The following is a 16,431-nucleotide window of genomic DNA, read 5'->3' on the forward strand; positions in this document are numbered from 1 at the left end:
AAATTTACCTTACTTCCTATTTCACCTCCAATCCAATTACTTACCTTTTAGCTGATTTTTTCCCTCTCTCTAGCCCCACTTTTCTTTACTACCTCAAGTCTCTCTTATTAATACCTCCTACTATGAGAATATATTTATTTCTATTTTTTCAAAAACTCCTCCTCCTTTGTTAACTCAACTTCTCAAGCAATTTGACTTTCAAAATACTTGAATTTTTTATGAAAATTTGACCATGTATTTTAAATTAAACTTTGACCAATATTAGGAGGCAAAAATTTTATTTCAAAATATACAAATGATAGCATTTCTTTTTATTTTTTTTAAGTATTTTTTTAATTTTTGTTTTAATGTTTATTTATGTTTGAGAGAGAGAGAGACAGAGCGTGAACAGGGGAGGAGCAAACAGATAGAGAGACACAGAATCAGAAGCAGACTGCAGGCTCTGAGCTGTCAGCACAGAGCCCAACACGGGGCTCGAACTCACAAACTGCGAGATCATGACCTGAGCTGAAGTCAGACACTTAACTGACTGAGCCACCCAGGCGCCCCTACAAATGGTAGTATTTCCATGTGTTAGTAAAAGAGGATATAAAATGGTGACTCCATATTAAAGGAGTGAAATAATGGTAGATGGTTAGGAATGAAATGTGTCTCTTTCCTTTGTGATGGTTCCTAACCAGGTGGTGTCAAATAACATAATATTGTCCCTGAACACAATGGTAATGATTTTTATTGTCCTATTTAATCTATAAGGAAAAATGAAAATTCTATAAAAAAACAAACGCAAAAATGCACTTAAGAGTTTATAACTTAACAGGTGACAACAGAACAGTAAATTCTAAGAGATTTTGTTGTACCATAATGCATTTCTATGGTAAGCTCACTTTTACCACATTGGCATCTCAAGAATCAAAGAGTTTCCTCAAGAAGGGCAAAAGATGAGTGACTGAATCTCAAGATACATGATCTGACCAAATATTTTTATGTTTTATTTTTATAGTAGCTAGAGAGTATATGGGACATATCCAAGAGGCTGTAATGTTTAAGACTTTAAGACATTTCCACATTTTATGGAGACAATATTTCAAATCAAGACAAACTGACAAAATCCACAGTTTGCACTGGATCGTAAGTTGCAAAAAGAATTGCAATTGGTGGGTAGAAGGGAAGTAGAAGGGATACAGAAACAGCAGAGGACATTTTGCAAACTACCACTTCCCAACCACCCACAAGATTCTAGTAAGACTATCTAAAGGGAAATGTCCCCCCTTCCACCCTCAATACCCTGAAACTTGAATCCCTGCCATAATTGTTGTCAGTGATGAGAACATGTTGAGAATCTGTCCTATCTTCAGATGTGCTAGAACAGGGAAACAAGGTTAAGAATTACTTAATTAGGGGCGCCTGGGTGGCTCAGTAGGTTGAGCGTCCGACTTCGGCTCAGGTCACGATCTCACGGTTCGTGAGTTCGAGCCCCGCGTCGGGCTCTGGGCTGATGGCTCAGAGCCTGGAGCCTGCTTCCGATTCTGTGTCTCCCTCTCTCTCTGCCCCTCCCCCATTCATGCTCTGTCTCTCTCTGTCTCAAAAATAAATAAACATTAAAAAAAAAAAAATTAGAAAAAAAAAAGAATTACTTAATTACAGGTCACCATGATGATGATAAGCTAAATTCTTAACCTGCCACTTTAACCAATCATTTAGTCCCTAAACTATAAGCAGACCCAGTCACATAACATTTTTTAAAAATTAATACCTAATTATAAGAATAATGCTAGACCAAAAAAAAAAAACAACATGAAAATGATCACTGCATTCATTTCCATAACAACACAAGAAAATAATCAAGACATCGCAGGTTATAAAATTCAGATTCAAGCTCTGTGAAGACCTGGGCGAATCCTACACTGATACACCAACAAGAGTAAACGCAAGATTTTATTTCCATTCCATCCTAGTAGCAACAAGACATGGTACCATAATGCCCAAACTGCTTTCAGTAAGGCCTGTGTTCAAATCCCATGCTACCGTTTACCAACTATGAGTCCCTTGGCATGTTAATTAACCTATCTGAGACTGTTTCCTCAGCTGTAGAATGGGACTAATATCCAAAAGCCTTCTGAAGATGAAATAAAAGTTCTGAAGGACTCAATGCATAGTAGTCATTCTGCAAGTGTCTGTTCTCTCTCCAAACAGTTATATTTGAGTAGCCATAAAAGTAACTAATATTCTATTAGTTATTCTATGGACAGCAAAACAGAATACAATTCTAATACTTAAAGGACTTATCTAAGGTAATGATAAACTAGGACATTCAAACAACTCCACTGAGAACAATGAAAAAAAACTGGAAAGATACTTTAAAAATATGTTTGAAGATATAGAAGAGCAGACAAGGTAGTAAAAAATGATCAGGCCAAGTTCAGAAGAAGAAAGGAAATCCAGAGAAGTGGGCCCAAACTTAGGAGGGGTTCATTTGCCACAGGCATGTCCGCAATCTACAAAGCCAACTGATAATTTCCTAAAAATGATAAAAGATAGCGATTCACAGATTTCAGAAATCTCAACACACAGCAAGCAGGATAAATAAAAGAAATCCACACCTACAGATAGGACAGTAAAACTTCAGAAAACTCCAGATGAAGCAAAATATCTTCAACATAGAGAAAATAGATTCCCTTCAAAATAGTAACACTAACAACTAAATTTCCAATACATACAAGCCAGAAAACAATAACCTGTCCTGGCAAAAACACTGTTTAAAAATGATGGGGAAATTGAAATAAAGGCATTTTCAAACAACAACAAACCTGAAGGTATTTGTCGCCAGCAAACCAGTCCAAATGAAAATACTAAAATATGTGCTTTAGGGAGGAAAAAGAGAATGATCAGAGAAAAAAGGTTGTAAATGAAGGGAGAAATAAAAAGTATGAGAAATGGTAACGATGATAACTCTAATGAATACTAACTAAAAATAAAAACAGTAGTAAGAATCACTTGTGAGTAATCATGTAGAGATTTAAAGTGCATGACAACAATGAATGAGTCATGAGGAATGAACAGAAATAAAACATCCAAGGGTCCGTGATCTGGGATGCACACTACAAGCTGTATAGTAACCACCGAAGGAATATTAAGTATATATATGTATGATTTCCAACTTAGAAGAGAAAAAAAGGAATAAAAAAAAAAATAATTAGAAGACAAACGAAAAGAAAAAAAGGAATATACAACAAAGGAGACAAACAGAAAGTACACTGAATGATGATAGCTTTGAACTCAGAAACGTGAGTGATCACATTCAATATAAACGGGTGGATTTAATGTTCCAAATTAAGATTGCTAGACTGAACCATTTTTTAAAATCTACATGCCATTCATAAAACACATTATCTCTAACACAAGGGAATGGAAAGGTGAATATACTATGCAAACACTAAAGAAAACCAACTCAGCTACATGAATCTCAGATAAGCAGACATTAAGGCAAGATGCATTATTAGACATAAAGAAGGAAATTATTTCATAATGATATGTTACAAAGAACCGCAGAGCTGTAACATTTTAAAATATATATGCACTTGCTAACAATGCCTCAAAATGTTGTGTTAAACAAAAACTTGGAAGAGTTACAAAGAAAAAAGAACAATCCACAATTATACATTTTAAGCATACATCTCTCAATAACTGATAGAATAAACGAAGTATCAGAAAAGTTAAAAAAAAAAATATCACTAAGGCTATAGAAGATTCAAACAAGATCACCACATTTGACCCAGTAAACATATACAGGCCTCTGCATTCAGGGACAAAAGACCACACATTCTTTTTAACTACACACGAACACTTACAAAAACTGACCATACACTGCACCATAAAACAAATCTCAAAGAATTCCAGAGAACTAAATCATACAAAATGTTACATAACCACAATGCAACAAAGCCAGAAATCGTTAATAAAAAGAAAATGATAAAATGCCCATATGTCTCAAAACTAAAAAAATGTGTTTGTCAACCCATGTTTAAAGAAGAAATGACACTGGAAATTAGAAGATATTTAAACCGAATAAATATGAATATACTACATATTCACACTATTAGAGAGAAATGTATGCCCTTAAATGCAAATTATTAGCATTAAAAAATGAAAACTGATGAAGTAGGCATTCACCTCAAAACTCAGAAATAAGAAAAGCAAAATACAGCAAAAGTAAAAGGAAATAAAGATCAGAAATTAATCATAATCAAAAATATACAAAAGAGCAACAGTTCACAAAATGTGGTTCTCCAGACTCTTTTAGAGTCTAAAAGGTCAAAACAATTTCCATAACAATATTTTTATGCTATGCTGATATTTACAACAATGGTGCAAAAGTAAAAAAGTGGACGTAACTGCAAGAGCCTTAAAGCATGAATCAAGGCACCAAACTCTACAGTAAATCACTGTATTATTGATTACCACAGACTAACAGTTAAAATAAAAAAGAAAAAGTCATTTTCACTTAAGAATGTCCTTGATGAAGAAGTAAAAAGTACTCATTTATTAAATTCTCCATGTCAGTTAAATATTCTGTGACAAAATGAAAAAATAATAAATATATCTGCTGCAAATCAAAGTAAGATAAAAGCACCCTGTCACTGAGTTGCTTGCTGATACAGGCATTTTCATGGAATACCATTTTTACTTGAAAGAAAAACTGCTGGACGTTTAAACTATAGTTATCCAGGCTTGGTATCTGGCAGACATTTGCTCAAAAATCAACACAGTGAGCCTGGAAAGCAACTGACAGCATTTGCTGCCAATGATAAACTCGACTTTTCAAGCAAGAAATGAGAACTTGGTGGGGCGCCTGAGTGGCTCAGTCAGTTAGGCGTCTGACTTCAGCTCAGGTCATGATCTCACAGCTCGTGGATTCGAGACCCGTGTCGGGCTTTGTGCTGACGGCTCAGAGCCTGGAGCCTACTTCGGATTCTGTGTCTCCCTCTCTCTGTCCCTCCCCTGCTCATGCTCGTGCTCTCTCTCTCTCTCTCTCAAAAATAAACATTTTATTTATTTTTTTTACTTTTTTTTTACATTTATTTATTTTTGAGAGACAGAGCACAAGTGGGGGAGGGGCAGAGAGAGAGGGAAACACAGAATCCGAAGCAGGCTCCAGGCTCTGAGCCATCAGCACAGAGCCCGACAAGAGGCTTGAACTCACGAACTGTGAGATCATGACCTGAGCTGAAGATGGACGCTCAACCGACTGAGCCACCCAGGCCCTCCAAAAATAAATAAACATTAAAAAAAAAAATTAAAACAAAAAAAGAAATGGGAATTTGGCAAACTTGTATCTACTGTCTTCAGTTTGACAGCTTCCCAATGCTTACTTTTGATGAGACTGGTGGAGATATCAAATGTGGGTTTTGGTATCATATAATATGTCAATATTTAGAAGTGTACATAACTCAATGCACTTACATTTTCCAAATGACCAAAGCATATTACAAAATTATGCATGATTAGAAGATACATCCAAAATGCAGGGCAGACCCATAACTTTAATGTACCAGAATAAGAAAATTCTATTGATATGGTTTCAGATTCCATACTGCAAACAACCTTTAGAAAAAACACTTGTTGAGATCCTCCATACTATCAAAGAAGATTATTGTACAACAATCTGAAAAGGCTATTAAAACAGTCTTCCCTTTTCTGATTCTGTATCTGAGTGAGAGATTAAATTTTATTTTATTTCAACCAAAACATATTACACTAGATGGAATTCAGAAATAGGTAAGAGGGGTGTCTGGGTGGCTCACTCAGTTAAGCATCAGACTCTTGATCTCGGCTCAGGTCATAATCTCACAGCTTTGTGAGTTCGAGCCCCGCATCGGGCTCTGCACTGGTGGTATGGAGCCTGCTTGGAATACTCTCTCTCCCTCTCTGCCTCTCCATAGAGAGTGCATGTGATCTCTCTCTCTCTCTCTCAAAATAAATAAACATTTTAAAAAAACTTAAAAAAAAAGTAGTGAAGAGAATACAGCTATTTTCTGTTAAGTCAAACATTTAAAAGAAATTTGCAATATTATTAAACAATGCTATTCATAGCTCACTAAATCTGTTCTAAAAGATATAGTTATTTTTCCTTTAAAGAATGTTATTTGTATTAACATGCAGTGGGTTTATTATTATTCAATTTAAATGAACTCCTAAAATTAAAAATGTTTCTGTCTTGGGGCACTTGGGTAACTCAGCAGGTTAAGCGTCCCACTCTTGATTTCAGCTCAGGTCATGATCTCATACTTTATGAGACCAAGCCCCACATCAGGCTCCCAGCTATCAGTACAAAGCCTGCTTGGGATTCTCTCTCTCTCCCTCTTTCTGCCCCTACTCTACTTGCTCTTTCTCACACATGCGCATGCGCGCTCGCGCTCTCTCTCTCTCTCTCTCTCAAAATAAATAAATAAATGTTAAAAAAAAAAATTCCTGGGCTGCGCAAGTGGCTCAGTCGATTAAGCACCTGACTTTGGCTCAGCTCATAATCTAGTGTTTCATGAGTCTGCGCCCCACATCCAGCTCTGTGCTGACAGCTCAGAGCCTGGAGCCTGCTTCAGATTCTGTGTCTCTCTCTCTCTCTCTGCCCCTCCCCCGCTCACATTCTGTCTCTCTCTCAAAAATAAAATAAAACATAAAAAATTTTTTAATTTCTGTCTTAATTAAAAAACTGAGGAAAATTTACAAATATATCAACATATATAACCTATATAAAGTTCTTCAGAGTCCTCAATAATTTTTAAGTATAATGGGGTTGAGAACAAAAAAGTGATTCTTTGAAAAGACTTAAAAACAAAAAAAAAGGTAAAAACAACTGGGAAGTGTGATCAAAAACATTTTAAAAGACAAAGCATTAATAAGTTATGTTAAAAATAAAAAAGAAAATATCACCACAGACCCTGAGGATACTGGAAAGATAAGATTATTTCATGAACTTTATGCCAATAAATTTGAAACTTAGTAAATGCTAAACAGCACAATTTACCAAAATAGGCAACTCATAAAATATGGAAGTTATCAACTGTCCTATAACCAACAAAGAACTTGAGTTAGTAAACAAAAGCTTTCTCGCAAAGAAAACTCCAGATCCAGATGGTTTTTCTAAAGAATTACACCAATCATTTAAGAAACAGTAGCTCTATCATGCAAAATATCCCAGATAAGAAAAAGTAGGAAAATTCTCCAGCTCATTTTATAAAGCCAACATAACCTCAAAATAAAACCCAGACAAATGCATTATAAGAAAGGAAAATTAAAGATCAATTACACTCAAGAATAAAGATATAAAAATCTTGATCAAAATTTTAACAAACTGGATACAGCAATTTTTTTTAAGAGACCAGGACCAAACCAAACCAAACCAAAGACCATTATTACCAAGTGGGTCATGAAAAGCAGGTTAATTACAAGAAGGCAAGATTTACTACACATTAAAAAGTAAATCAATGTAATTCACCACATTAACAGATTAAAGAAGAAAAAATTTATGACCATCTCATTAGGTGCAATAAAAGTATTTAATAAAATTTAACATCCATTCAACATATAACTCAGTACAACAGAAACAGAAGGGAACTTCCTTAATCTGATGATAGGCATCTACAAAAAAACTACAGCAAACATCATACTTAATGGTCAAACAGTGAAAGCTTTCCCTTTGTGATCAGGAACAAGATAAGGATGTCCTCTATCACCACTTCTAGTCAGGAATGTAGTGGAGGTCCTAGCCAGAGAAGTAAGGCAAGAGAAAGAAATAAAAGGTGTAAGGATTGGCAAGAAAGAAACAAAACTCATTATTCACAAATATGTTCGTGAATACAGAAAACAGAAGGCATCTACAGAAAAACTGCTAGAAATAAGAACTGAACAAGACTGTGAAATTCAGCATCAATTGCATTTCCATGTAAATAGCAAATGCAGTTAGAAAACTTAAAAAACAAAGACTCTTAAAATAGCCTCAAAAAATATGAAGTGCCTAGCAGTAAGTCCAATGAGAGATATGCAAATCCTCTGCAGAGAAAATCTTAAAACTCCACTGAAAGATATTTAAAGGACAAAATAAATAAAAATACGTGCAACGATCATGATTTGAAAGCCTCAATATTGTAAAGATATAAATTCTCCCCAAATTAATTTAGAGTCAAGGTAATCTCAGTGAAAATCACAACAGGATTATGTTGGAAATGTTGATGTTTAAGCATATATGGAAATGCAAAGGACCAACAGCCAAGGTATTCTTGAAAAACACAAGGAGTAAGAAGTTTTCTAACATACATCAAGATTTATTAGACTATGACAAGTGTGACAAGATAGTGGACTTTATAAAAACAGACCAATGGGATGGAATAGAGATCCAAGACCCACACATATATGGACACCTGATATATGATATAGGTGGCATAACAAAATAGAGAAAGGTTATTTTGTTTTGTTTTTCCAATAGATAATGCTGGGACAGAGATCTATCCAAATGGAAACAAATGAAATAAAACCCATTCCTCATACCATTCACAAAAATAAATTCTACCTAGCTGGTAATCAAGTCCATAATAATAATCACATAAATTACTTCTGATTCAAAAAGAAATTTATTGATTATCTATTCCTAGTGGAATATATCTTGAGGATGAGCACCTTATTGTTAGTGGCAACCTTGGTATTGTTATACCGAAATTACTTTATATATGTAGTAGCATAAACCAAATAACTATAATAATATCATTAAGGTACCAAGATTTTTAGAATAAAACAGAAAAGATAATACATAAAATCAAAGCTAACTAAAAAACCTTTCCTGAAGGGAAATATCACTAATTCAATACTTTATTTCTTTTTCTAAAAAACGTGTTTACTAGTTCTGTCCACCAAAAATACCTAAAAACAACGAAAACCCAGTAATAATGAATGTCCCAAACATCTAAATTGTGGTCTCTAAATATCAGTTCCCATTGAAAAAGTACTGCTTGAATAAATGGCTGAGGCAGAATAGCTCTGGGGCAGAAATAGTCAGCCTGATAGCTCTCCCAACTCCTAAAAGAAAAGAAGCTATACAAGAATACCGGAATCATGTCAGAAGGACACAAGAACCAAATGAAGAGGGGATCACTGACCAAAGATGAGATAACTTGAAGTGTCATAAAGAATGACTGCAATGGACTTAAACCCATTAAAAATATAAAAACCTGTACGTTTAGATGACAATAATAAAAAAAAAAAAAATCACTGGTCACTTTCACCGATTGCCAGGCGCCAACTGGTTATTCTAAAAATTGATAAGAGGATAGAAACCAGCCTTTATCATGATTCTCATATAGGGACTATTTCAGGATAATCAAATACTTAATGAAAGGAAGTTTTTCTTTTTAAAAGAAGTACAGCTAACAAATGTAAGAGGAACTGAACAATTAGAAATTCATCATTCTGTGATCCCAAAATAAAATAACAGATCTGATCAACAAGCATCAATGACAGCTAAAACCATTAAGGGAATAGTTGATGGAGAACTTTATAATAGATTGATCAGGCTGTACTCATCGATCAATCTTAACATTACTAAAAATGGAACAACCAAAATGTTCCTCCTGATGTGATACAATAGACAATACACAGCACCATCAATGAAATATTCCTAACACAAAACTAAACCTAACCCTCATCAAGCCTCCCTACCCAATTTTCAGTTTGTAGGAAATAAGAGATGAAATGGAAGAACAGGTTAAAGGACCATGAGGATACAATCAGCCAAATCCAGAATGTGAGAAGCTACAAAATATGCGACCCAGTTTCTTCAACAAATAAATGGAGAATAAAAAAGATAAACTGATATAGATTAAAAGAGATTTAGGACACATATCAAACCAATGCAACACGTGGACCTTGTTTGGATTCTGCGGCAAACAATCACTAAAACATTTGGATGTTTTGGGGAATGCAAGCTGGTGCAGCCACTCTGGAAAACAGTATGGTGGTTCCTCAAAAAACTAAAAATAGAACTACCCTACGACCCAGCAATTGCACTACTAGGCATTTATCCACGGGATACAGGTGTGCTGTTTCGAAGGGACACATGCACCCCCATGTTTATAGCAGTACTATCAACAATAGCTAAAGTATGGAAAGAGCCGAAATGTCCATCGATGGATGAATGGATAAAGAAGAGGTGGTATATATATATACAATGGAGTATTACTCGGCAATCAAAAAGAAGGAAATCTTGCCATTTGCAACTACGTGGATGGAACTGGAGGGTATTATGCTAAGTGAAATTAGTCAGAGAAAGACAAAAATCATATGACTTCACTTATATGAGGACTTTAAGAGACAGAACAGATGAACATAAAGGATGGGAAACAAACATAATATAAAAAGAGGGAGGGGGACAAAACAGAAGAGACTCATAAATACGGAAAACAAACAGAAGGTTACTGGAGGGGTTGTGGGAGGGAGGATGGGCTAAACGGGTAAGGGGCACTAAGGAATCTACTCCTGAAATCATTGTTGCACTATATGCTAATTTGGATGTAAATTTTAAAAAATAAAAAATTAAATAAATTAAGAAAAAAAAACATTTGGATTTTTTAAGATAATCAGTGAAACTTGAAGATAGGCCGGCTATAATAAGAAGTAAGGAATTTTGATTAATCTTGTTGGGTGGAACAAGGGTTCTTCTCTGCCATAGATGCATAGTGAAGTATTTACCAGCGAAAGCATAGGGTGCCTGGGATTTGCTTTGAAATACTATAAACTTATTCATAAATTATTTGTGCAATTACAAATTAAAATAAATAAATAAATTGGTAGGCAAGTGGGTATGTGGGTGAATGGATGGATGGGTATAACTTTTTCAGGGAGGGAATCAATTCCAGGTGAATTAATTCAAATTAAATATGAAAGCAAAACAATAAAGCTTTTAGAACAAATAGAAGAATACCCTCATGTTCTCAGAGGGCAGGATTTACTAAACAATACTTAAAAATCACTAAACAAAAATGTGTTATACTATACATAACTCTATAAAGATGGTCTACTTTACACTATTTTAAAGGTACTTACTGCTGGTAAAAGAGACTGCATATTTTGATTAGAATCTGCTATTGTAGCAAGGTAGACCAAGTTCGTATGCAACATTTGCTGATACCTATTAAAACAAAACAAATATCAATATTAAAAATAATTTTCTTCCTATCTGCTTAAATACAAATAGCATTCTAATTATTTCTCGAGTTTAATAAAAGATTTATGTTACCTGAACATCAATAGCACTTCAATTTTTCCTAGTTCCTCTGCAAAATAATTCCAAATAATAAATACATTCAAAGATAATAATAAACACAGATCTTACCATTTGCTAGATACTGTTACAGTTGTCTTATATACCTATATATTTTATCTAGTCCTTAAACTAACACTATGAGGTAAAAGTTCATATTTTCTCCATTTCACAGATGAGGCAACTGAGGTTTAGAAAAGTTAGTAACATGTACAATATTAATGTTGCACAGCTTAGTAAATGGAATTACTGAGAAATGTACTGGCTCTATACATAGTACATGTGCTTTTAAAAAAGAGACCTAGAATGAAAGAATTCAACAAAACTGGTATGTTTATTCCCTTCCCTCTGCCATTTTCATGTTGCCAAAAACTTCAAAGCCAAGTACAGGCAACACGCTCATGCTAAAAATGTCAAAAAAGAGGTAGGAACCACACAATTTTTCCTTCTCCTGCAGCAGTGACCAACAGTTTATGCCTGCTACAGTTATACTGCCCATCTATTGGGGCTCAGCATATAGAGAAGACAATGAACAGGTGTCTTCAATTACATACATACATATTCATATATGTATGTATGAGACAAAATAATTACATATATATATATGTATGTATGTATCATATATATGAAACAAAATAACAGGACACCAATACCATTAAGAATTTACTTTTTTTAAAAAAAAAATTTTTTTTTTAACGTTTATTTATTTATTTTTTTTTCAATGTTTTTTATTTATTTTTGGGACAGAGAGAGACAGAGCATGAACGGGGGAGGGGCAGAGAGAGAGGGAGACACAGAATCGGAAACAGGCTCCAGGCTCCGAGCCATCAGCCCAGAGCCTGACGCGGGGCTCGAACTCACGGACCGCGAGATCGTGACCTGGCTGAAGTCGGACGCTTAACCGACTGCGCCACCCAGGCGCCCCAAGAATTTACTTTTAAAAATACAGCAAATTCTCACTACTGCAATGAAGTGGTTAAACATGTTCATTGTGATCTTATGAATTGGTTTTGCTAACCTTCGCAAATTAGTAATGATCCAGTTACTAGTGTTTGTCAACCCTCCAAATATAAACTTAAATCCTATACCAAACTGTCAGGCTGTTTTAGAATTTTGTGTACTGAGAAACATTAAATACAAGTTAAAATAATAAAAATAAGATAAAAGAACTTTATTCAGCTAAATAAAGTCTTCTAATACAGATCCCAGATGAAGTCATTCTCTAGACGCTATATAAGGAATCCTAGTAAAGTTTTTGCTGCATTATTTTTTTTCTATTAAAACTGGTTTCACTACTTTTTTCTTATTAGAGAAAAAAAAACCTTATTTCTCAATTACCTTAAATTTTCCTGACAAGTTTATGCTCTTTATTTTATTTTTTACAAATTTATTGAGGTATAACTAAAATACAAAGAAACACATATTTAATTTGTACAATTTGATGAATTTGGACATATACAAACAGCTGTGACTACCATCATCACAAATCAAGATAATAGACATACCCAACACTTCCCAAAGTTCCTTTGTTTCCTTTTGTTCTTGTTATTCTTGCTTAAAAATAATTTAGGCTATTAACGCTTCTCCTCACATATTACCCTATGCTGCTCAATCAGAAAGCATATAACGTTTGTTATAAGGACCAGAAATGATTAAATTGTACTGATCTATTCACAATGGTTAATTATGTGGTCAAAATTCTTACAACAGCACTAACAGGCACCACTAGCTGGAACTATTTCATTATTCTGTAGAGCTCTTGAATGGAATTTAAGATACAGGGTTCCCAAATCTTGCCATTTTTAATTAGAACATATAACCCATTTCAAAGTCTACTCCATGAAGTTTTTCTTTTCTTCTCTGAGTATTAATATGGCTTTAATATATTCAGATATGAGATTTGCTGACCACCCTGCAAAAATAAAAATAACAAACCTTACTAAGGGACTATGGTTTCCTCTAACTACCCCTTTAAGGAAAAATGTTAGTCATGCTGATTAGTCCTTAACAAGTCAATGTTAAAATACTGTTAAATCTAATCTGCCAAGGTCTTAAAGCCTCATTTGTAAGATAATGAGTTAAAGTAGATCTCCAAAGTCCCTTATGGTTCTAAATATCTATAAATAGAGCATCTATTATGGAGTACCTTAATTTTTAAGCCATTTCCCCAACCTAAATCTTTTTAACGTTCAATTTTGAAATCATTTTAAACTTACAATTTTAAGAATAGTATAAAAAACTCCCAAATATCTTTCTCCCATACTCCCCAAGCATTGGAATTTCACATGTCTTCCTCCATATTTAAACACACACCAATATACACACACATGCAAGCACACACATACTTTTTTCAAAACCTTCTGAGAATCAATTACAAACATAATACTTCTAACACTTCAGTGTAAACTTCCCCAAAACAAGGAAATTCTCATATACAACCACAGTACAACAAATTAATGTTGATATTAATTAACTGATAATTAATTTATATTAATTAATTAGGACAGTAATATCATCTAATCCACAGAACCCATTCAAATTACTCCAATTGTCCCAATAGCCCTAAATCTTTTTACCTAATATAAGGTATCTTACCAATATTCAGTAGGTTTTCTTTTTTGTAAAACTGCATTATTTTTACAGCATTCATCTAATAAGCTTTTTCTAAGATCATTCAAGACTCAAAGATGAACGGTAATGAAAAGGTAGTATATATACATATTCTCTTACAAGTTTGTGTATATGTCACCCAAAAAGCAATAAACAAATATTCCAGAAGAATTTGGCTTCAGCTGACCCCAATGAAAGGATAATAAAAAGCAGATTCTTCTATAAATACTAAAGAAACATTTTCCTAAACTTCAAACACTATTACATTTATCACTGAATTAGTATCACTTTAATGTACATGCTTATTATCTCTAGAACAGTCTACATTAACAAAAGAAAATTGAGTGCTGATAAGGGCAGATATAAACACTTCAACATTTTACACTGGATGATGGTAACTTCCTACTACACACTCACAGACATTCCAGTACACCCATAATTGTTAACCTATTCCATGAGAGGCAGTTATACTTCCCAAAGATTCCACTAAGAACCACTCCACCAATTATCTTGAACAACATAAAATAACCACTGTTAAATTTATTTATGTAATTAAAAAATCCGACAAAGTCAGATCTCATTTTTAACAAAAAACCTTCACCAAGAAACTATGAAGATAGTATTTATAAGACAATAGAAATATAATTTATAGATTAAAAGTTATCTTCCATACTGGAGATTTAAAACTAAACTCTTTTACATAATGATTATTACAAAATTTTTGCATGAAAACCACTTACAGGACCCTCTGAAAGTTGCACCCATGATAAAATACAAATAAATAAGGACTGATTTAAGTAAATATAGAAGTTGATATAGAAAATGCTCAAGTCAAACACTACCATAGAGCAATAATAATAATAATACATTTAATACATTCTCGCACATATGTTATCAGAATTTAAAGAGGACTTGTGCATATGAGCTCCATAAGTGATTTACTAATTTTATTCAGTGTACCATGACTGTGTGTGTGTGTATGTAGATAAAAATACAGCAATATATACAAACATGCTACTGGTGAAAAAATCTTTAGGTGGTGAGAATACAGTATTTGAGATCTCATTTTTATGTTACCTGTGTTTTTTAATTTTCTACAATTCATATGCTGCTTTCATAAAAATAAAGTTATTTTATATTTTAAAAGGTTTCAGGCAAAGTTATCACATCTTAAGGAATTGTTTAATTAAAACTGAACTACCAATTCCCAGATGCCTGTCATTTATTCATTTCCTCTTCATTTTCCTTTTCCTTTTCCCAATGCAAGAAAAAGGAACATTTAAGGTTGAGACAAGGAATTTTTTTCTCTTCACTCACAAAACAACACTAACAAATTGAAAAAGAAAGACTAAAGAACTCTAAGAATGAAATTAAATCTATCAGGAAGAGCAAAGTATAAGACTATCTAAATCAATTTAAGCCCCATCTGCACAAAATACATGAGAAAATGAGCTCTATTCCAATATGCAAAGAAGGGGGAAATTATCATTATACACAAAAAAGCTGAGAACATAAAGAACAAAACAGTATAAACTTTTGCTGACTCAAGTTGGAAAATTTGATTCTAGATCAACACTTCCCATCCATGTCATGTATAGCTGGGTCCTGTAAGAAACTCAATCAGTCCTATACCACAAAATCGCTTGGCTATCTGGCAGTTTAAAAAGCCATACGTGAAAATAAGTATTCTAATCAGAACCTGTCAACTTTTATTATCCCATGGCTGATCTGAGGTAGCGAGCTCCTTACTACTGATTACTATCCATAGTTAAACTAAGGAAATAGATCAGCTAATTATTTTTTAAAGAACATTTTGAAATAAGGGCACCTGGCTGGATCAGTCAGAAAAGCATGTGACCCTTGATCCTGGAGTTATAGGTTTCAGCCCCACATTGGGTGTAGAGATTAATTAAAAATAAAATCTTAAAAAAAAGAATATTTGGAAATATAAACAGATATGAAACAACATACATAAAGTAATGAAAATGGTCATATAAAATACAAAACGTACAAGTGACTAGAAAATAAAATACCCTAGTACTCAGACTTAAGTTTCTAAATACCATTCTCCAAAATACAATCAGGGCTTTGAAGAAATGGGTGATTCCAAACTGGGAAAGGAAAAAGTATAAGATGAGCCTAGAACATTTTGTAGTGCAAGAAAGTAAGAAAATGCTCAAAAAATAATGGATGCTTATCAAGAGGCCATCTTGAGGGGTTCTAGTGGCCAACATCAGAAACAATTTAAGAAAGAAAACAGAATTACATATAACCTAAAGAATACAGTTAAGAACCCATAAGTCCATTCAGATATAAACGAATGAATGGAGGCAGGAAACGAGAAATTTTTTTCTTAAAATGGGATTTCAAATACATGTAGAAGGAATGATGGACTTAGTCACCATTTGGCAACCACCACAGTAATAACGGTTTCAATCAAGAATCCTTGCATGGTGGGTGCTAAAATTAATGTGTGAAAATATGAGAGGAAAGAAAGGGAAAGTACGAAACAGCTT

General features: G+C 33.7%; 1 protein-coding gene across 4 annotated transcripts in view; it reads right to left on the reverse strand.

Annotated features, from left to right (window-relative positions):
- Nucleotides 1–16,431, reverse strand: part of SS18 (SS18 subunit of BAF chromatin remodeling complex) — a 90,109-nt gene that overhangs the window by 67,094 nt on the left and 6,584 nt on the right. For 3 of the 4 annotated variants that reach the window (XM_019465504.2, XM_019465508.2, XM_019465509.2), the window contains exon 3: nt 11,089–11,173. In XM_019465504.2, the coding sequence (XP_019321049.1) occupies nt 11,089–11,173 (85 nt within the window). Of the gene's footprint in view, nt 1–11,088; nt 11,174–11,281; nt 11,319–16,431 lie in introns of all 4 variants that reach the window. The other variant, XM_019465505.2, reaches the window with a different exon arrangement.

The sequence above is a fragment of the Panthera pardus genome, unplaced genomic scaffold, assembly GCF_024362965.1.
Source record: "Panthera pardus isolate Hobbes unplaced genomic scaffold, ASM2436296v1 HiC_scaffold_15, whole genome shotgun sequence".
Lineage (NCBI taxonomy): Eukaryota > Metazoa > Chordata > Mammalia > Carnivora > Felidae > Panthera > Panthera pardus.